The sequence below is a fragment of the Miscanthus floridulus genome, chromosome 8, assembly GCF_019320115.1.
Source record: "Miscanthus floridulus cultivar M001 chromosome 8, ASM1932011v1, whole genome shotgun sequence".
In the NCBI taxonomy this organism is placed as follows: domain Eukaryota; kingdom Viridiplantae; phylum Streptophyta; class Magnoliopsida; order Poales; family Poaceae; genus Miscanthus; species Miscanthus floridulus.
Genome location: NC_089587.1, coordinates 85757528 through 85764466, shown reverse-complemented (window position 1 = coordinate 85764466; position 6939 = coordinate 85757528). Strand labels below are relative to the sequence as shown.

The 6939-nt window shown below is 43.3% G+C and overlaps 1 protein-coding gene across 1 annotated transcript; it reads right to left on the bottom strand.

Moving 5' to 3' along the window:
* Positions 1 to 1230: 1230 nt before the first annotated feature.
* LOC136476871 (putative wall-associated receptor kinase-like 16) lies at positions 1231 to 5189 on the bottom strand. Its single transcript, XM_066474843.1, has 4 exons — positions 4734 to 5189; positions 2941 to 3382; positions 2648 to 2800; positions 1231 to 2561 (listed from the first exon to the last, which is right to left on the bottom strand). Exons 1-4 carry the CDS (start codon positions 5187 to 5189, stop codon positions 1390 to 1392), a joined length of 2223 nt encoding a protein of 740 aa, XP_066330940.1. The 3' UTR covers positions 1231 to 1389.
* Between the last annotated feature and the right edge of the window lie 1750 nt (positions 5190 to 6939).

Here is a 6939-nt window from a genome sequence, read left to right as displayed (position 1 = left end):
TAACTCTCAAAGACCCGGGGTCATATTTGACGTTTCTTGATGAGTCCTCGAGAAGACTTCTGCACCGCGCTGCACTTCCATCCAACCAATGATTCAACTCACGTCCCTTTTCAAAAAAAAGAAACTCACGTCTGTAAAATTCTTTCCAACCTGTGACTCTGACTCTGTGACTTGGGGTCTCAAAGACTCAAACAGCGGACTGGACATGCATGGTGTCGCTGGCCTGCGAGCCACGTACGTCGCCCCTGTGACTGTGAGTCTGTGACCGTGAGTGACAACGAGGGCAACATCAGCTGGCCAGAACAGCCGTCAATGCAAATGAACACATTTTGAAGAAGAAGAAGAACCGCTGGAAAAAAAAAACTCAGTCCTAGCTATCATCTCCGCCAGTTACGCGACTAAGGGCTGCTTGGTTCCGGTGCTGGCTTGCCTCGCCTCGCCTCGCTGCACCTGACGCGAGCAATGAGGAGCTCGAGCCATTTTGGCTCTCCCAGGCAAGCATGCTAAACCTCGCCCACACGGTCCCTGAGGAGCGCCGGCAAGGAAACCAAACATGCTCTCTCGCTTGCTATTCTCGCTGGACAAGGCATAACAGTGTGCGTGGCAAACAAACCAAGCAGCCCCTAAAGACCTAGCGACTATTGAGTATTGACCAACCAGTTCCAAGTTGTAATACTCGGACCGCTGAAGTTGCAGCACCAGGCTAGCCGCCGTTTGTTGAAAGAGAGACGCACGTTTGCAGAACACATAGTTTGAACCTAGCCACTGATGAAGATCAGCGGCTCTGGACAACCTCGGGATGACCCAGCCAAGACAGAATAAGGTCCGGCTAAACTTTTACGTAGTAGTTTGCAAAGGGAACAAAATTTTTTAGGTTGTTTTCAATGCATTTAAATTTAATATGAAAACAAATCTAATTTTGTGCATGGCCTTTATTAAGAAATTTTTGGATTTTATTTGAGCACGTATGCTAATAAATTTCATGACAAAACACTTCTTTTCAAACCATTAATTTAGATGTTTTTCATGCATCGTCATTTGACCTGTATCTGGCATCATAGCTTCTGGAGGTTTAAAATTAATATTTTTCACGAGCAAACCAGAGAAAATCCTAACAAATTCCCCAAATCCTGGAACCCTAGACGGCAAAAGTCTTCAAATTTCTAAGTCCTAACCCCTAACCCTGAGAATATAAGAGTATCGTCTATATATCCATTTTTGTAGTGATATAATAGGACCTAATGTACTTTGTGCTGACTGTCTTATGGCAAATATAGGAGTACAAGTTAAATCCTAGTAAAGGAACATGTATGTAAAAGAGTATCTATCATGCATGTACATTAATTTGGAGTTGTATATGTAATAGGACCTAATGTACTTTGTATAAACTTAACGCCCTGATTCTAAGCCCATAGCAACTCTCTTCGTGATGCTGAAATTCCCCGTACTAAGAGCCCCTGAGTTAACCAAAGATGACTCTCCAAGCAAGTTGTCCCACTCTTCAGGATCCTTATGTGCCCATGGATTTTGCAAGACCTTCCTCAGTCTATCAAGTTTATCTGCAACTTCCTTCATTGATGGTCTATTTGCGCCGCACATCTCTAAGCATTGTCTTGCTAACTCTGCAATCTCCTCGAGAATCTCCAAATTCTCGCTATTCTTGATTTCATCGTCCAGGATATCCTCTAGCTTGTTCTCCTTCATTGCACATAGAAACACCATAGATAGGCTCTTCTCGTGCTCAGGTCCTTGGAGGTTGAACGCCTTCTTGCGTGTAAGCAACTCTAGGAGAACAACTCCAAAGCTGTAAACATCACTCTTATCTGTTAATTGGCATGTCTGCATGTATTCTGGATCAAGGTAGCCGCATGTTCCTTGGACAAGCGTTACAAATTGTGACTCGTCGCTTGGTGCTAGAATGGATGCGCCAAAGTCAGATATTTTTGCTGTTAAGTCACCATTCAAAAGGATGTTGGTAGACTTGACATCACCATGGAGGATGGGCGGGGATGCACATGAATGAAGATAGGATAAGGCATCTGCAGACTCATAAGCAATCCTTAGTCGAGTGTCCAAGGAAATGTGCCGGCTACGGTTGTCATGGATGAGATGGAACAATGTGCCATTTGGGATGAACTCATACACTAACATGGGGACTTCAACTTCCAAGCAACAACCGAGGAGCTTTACAATGTTCCTATGGTTGATTTGGGATAGGATTATCATCTCCTTACCGAATTCTTTCTTTTGTTGTTCATCAATTGTCATGCATCTTTTCACGGCAACTTCCATATCGTCCTTCATAACTCCCTTATAAACTTTTCCGTGGCCTCCATGGCCAATGACTTGTTGTTCTGCAAACCTGTCTGTGGCTTGCTGTAGTGCTTCTTCAGAGAATATTTCGAATGGAAGTCCTTGTTGCGACTTCATCTCTTGGAATAGCAGTAGGCCACCATGCTGTCGAAAATACTTTTGTTTGATGTGTTGGAGCTTTCGTCTTTCTAGGATCAAGTATGCACAAGTGACGGCAACCACAAGAACCACAACTCCAATACTTGCACCTGAATGGTTATTACAAGCTCAGCACTTCTAAAAATGGTTCACAAGTCATCATATATATAATCTATTTGAGCTCTTAGCAACCTACCAACCACTGGAGCCATCCACGTTGACTTCTGATTTTTCATGCAAACATCACCGATCATGCTTTGTCCTCGTGGGCATAAACAAGTGAAGCTCCCAAGTGTATTTATGCAATTTCCAGCAGGACACCGGTTTGGAACAATGCACTCATTAATATCTGAAATCACAAAAGACTATATGTTAATCTTATTAGATTTTTTAGGAACAACTTGCTACTTGGTTGAAACATGCATGTCTTCTATCTTTGCATGAGAAGGAAAAACAAAATCAAAATAATAGACATAAAGGGAGATAAACCTGTGCATCCATCTATGATGTAAGGATTTCCTTGGTATCCATCTGAGCACTTACAAACATATCCCGCGTCATTCTTGGAACAATAGCTATTGTTGCTAACACACGCATAAGATGTCTGATTGATTTTGGCTTCTTCACATGTAGTATTTGGTGCAATCGACCATTCCATGACAACCGGTGTCCTATGTTGGTTTCTATCATAGAACACACTTGAGGTGAGGTAAGTGGTGCTGAAGTTGAAGGCGGCGCTTTCCATCACTGAGACATAATTGCAAGGATTTGTCCTCCATATTTGAGTGGTGTTGTATGATGGGTTGAAGTATCCGTGATAATATTGCACACCCCTCGGGAGGTCCATCTGGCAGCACCCCGCCTTACCAGAGCATGAGCCGTTTACCATAGGGATTGTATCTTTGCATGTGGACAAGCATCCGACTACGTACTGCAAATGTTGGGGAGCCAGAGACACGGGATACATTATTAGCTAGCTAGTAGCTGCAAGCGAGTTGATATATATACTCTACTCCTATATGTAGAGGTGGCAATGGATTTGGATAATCCAAAATATAATTGGACTCTAGATGCTTCTGATGCATATGGATGGGATCTATTCAAATTTGGATGTCAATAACCATTTGATCCTACAAATTCTAAAATCCATTGGACGTTAACTCAAAAAAGTTCAGTGACCAATGGATTTTTATGTGGAATTAACTACTCAAGAGGCAACCAACCTTTAATGTCTAGTTTTAAGTTTATGATGTGGAACCCATGTATATATGTAATCACATCTCGATCTGTATAAAACAGTGAGCAATCGTACTAAGTTGTCTCTAATAAATTCTAGTTAATTTCACTAAAATTTTAAGATGTAAACGCGATGTTTTAATTTTAGGGTTCGACTTTCTACGTGGGGTCCATGCATACATATATTATATGTAGACATATACACACACATACACAGTAGTGGGCAATTGTATTAACTAATCTCAAAAAGATTAAGTTGATTTGGCTAAAATTTTAAGGTGTGAACATGAGACTTTTAATTATAGAGGCCAGCTTTTACGTGGAGTCTACTTTGTATCTAACCACACTAATCTATACAAAGTAGCAGACGATCATACTAAATCATCTTGAACAAATTTTAGCCACATTTGCTAAAATTTTAAGGTGACGTGTTAATGTTAGGGTCAGACATTTGACGTGAGGCCCATGTATATATCTAGTCACACTGATCTGCATAAAGTAGTTGATAATCATATTTAATCATCTGTAAAAAATTTAATCAATTTCACAAAAATTATAAAGTGTGAGCGCGAGCTTTTCAATTAATAAATACCTATAATAGCTTTTGACATAGAATTATTGGATCGATTTGGACTTCAAAGCAATAGGATTAGATTGGGTTGCACATTAATCATTTTGTATTAGGATAAGTTTGGACTTGGATTTTTTCTTTTATTTTAATTGGATTTATCCATGCGAATTTGGATGCTAGTCTATTAATTGCCAACTCAGACTGTATGTCTAGAGAACGAACTGTGGAATATATGGACATTTTGGTTTGTGGAATAAATTAGTCCATCGTCATCTCACTCTTTAGTTTTTTGTTTGGTTTGTGGAATGGAATAAGTTGATCCATCGCCATCCTCTTCCTCACAAACTAACAATTATTACTAGTACGAGGAATAATAAAGTCATTCTGCTAAATTTAAGAAATAGACACATGATGCATCACTTCATCTAGAATAAGTTGATTCGTCAAACCAAACACTCCAATAGGGATTACTTACAGTGTCGCTGAGCATGTAGGCAAGACTGTTGCACCCGAGAACGATGATTTTGTTATCATCTGCCGATAGCACGTAAGGCAAGTTGGTGATGTTCAGCATCGCGTCGTTGTACATCATGTCCTTGGTCGATTCGTTGTAGCACTGCCGAGAGATATAGGTCTTGAACCAGACCTTGTTATCCTGCACGGAGATCTTGCTCACCTCAAAGTGAGGGTGACGACGAAACAGCGTCGTGGTGCCGCCCTCGGTCGTGCAGTTGAGGTAGAAGCCAGGGCGGATCTCGCACTGCTCGTCTATGACGAACGGGTACGGGACGTCGATGCCGCCGCATCTCGCGTTCCTTGCGCAGCCGGGCCTCAGTGACACCGGGACGTCTGCGGTGGTGGGGGCGGCGGCGGCGGGGGCGAGCACCCACACGGTCACCAGGCAGAGGAGAAGAAGACGTGACAACTCCATGCGACGACGTTGGTGATCCTAGCTTGCTTGCTTGCGTGGAGTCTGGATCTTCGCATATATAGAGGCAGGCAGACCTGAGGTGGTAGCTATTGTGACGGATGGAATACGCCAAGCGTGGACTGACCTTTACTATTTTGGATTGCTATTATTTCATTTCAGGAGGCTTCCAATGTAATAGCTCTCGAAGACTTGGGGTCAATGGACGTTTCTTGAGTCCTGAGAAGACTTCTGCACCGCATGGCACTGCATTTCCAACCAACCATTGACTAAACCTCACGCCCGTAAAATTCTTTCCACCTACGTACAGCTTAACAATTAAATCTCAACACAAAAATGACGATGGTCGTCCTGTTTACAACAAAGAGGTTTTGCTGGTTGGTTTCTGGGCTGATAAGCCCGGCTGGTACTGGTTTGTTGTGAGAGGAAAACCCTGTTGACTGGCTGATAAGCCCTGACTGAAACCAACAAGCGAACAGGTTGAAAGTGTATAAATTGATCATTAAAGTTTCCTTAAAGAAGCCTGACTACTGCTACTGGCTATCCATATTCAGCCGATAAGTAATAATCTAGAAGGACGCACTTTAGCCATGACGGGTTGGCGTGTGACACATCTTGCTTCGCGCCGGTACCCTCGCTACCGCCATCCTTGCAACGCCCGTTCTACCGCAGCCCCACCCAACCTCGACACCTCCCGACGCCTTGGCCGCCCCACCTCCCTTGTGCTTCGACTATCTCCGCCAGCGGCCTACGGCTCCCACCATCGCCCCTCGACCCTGCCCTTCGCTAATCACAGAGCCACCAAAGATTACTCGTGTCGTCATGCCCCCACGCCGCCATCCCCACCCGTCCTACTGCCATCTCAGCCGCCACCACCACCATATGCCGTGCCCCCCCCCCCCCAACCCCTTTCTATAGCCACCGGTGATAGGATCCTCTAATCCCCAAACCCTAACGCTGGCAGCAGGGTAATGGGTTCTTGGGCCACGGGGATGCGCCGTCCACGTCAGCGCGATGGGTCACATAGTATGTAGGGTTTTCGAATTTAGAATATGTTCGTTTCGTTTGGAGGGAATTATTACAATGGAGTGAGAGTTTAGAGGTGATAGGTCTTAAAAATCTACTGATTGGCACATGGACATGATGAGAATTTGAGTGGTACCTTATTAAGTGGACCACCTCTGTGATGGGCAACACTATTATAACTTTCTTCTTCCTCCTCGTTCCTCAAGTTGCTTCACTTGGTAATACAAAAAAGAGTGTGGACCTCAGATAGATTAGCACGCTGAGAATGGCCTCATAGCCAGGTTTGTGCCCTCTGCCGAAGTGAGCACTTGTGTGTGTATTATGTTTCATAGTTCTATTTGGTACAGTACATTTGCAAGTAACTTTTGAATTGTTCATCAAGTGCATGACTATGTAATACCTATACCTTGAGGTGGAATAGGGAGTGTGATGTCTACCACGATCGTATAAGGAGTTATAAAAGTAGCTAATTTATTAATTTGGACTGAGAAATAGTCCACACAATTTGCACAGGTTTCCTTTTGCTAGAGATGACAAGTCAGTATAATTTTCTGATAATTTTATTTTATCGTAAAGGGATCGATCATTTAGAAGTAGTAGAAATGTCTGGAAAACGATACTTGACGCCGCTGGCTGCTGACCAGTATATTATGAGTTGGAACCTACCTGGAAGTCTTGGCATGCAAACAAGGGCACAAGACTAGCTTGGCCTCTGATTGGTACAGCG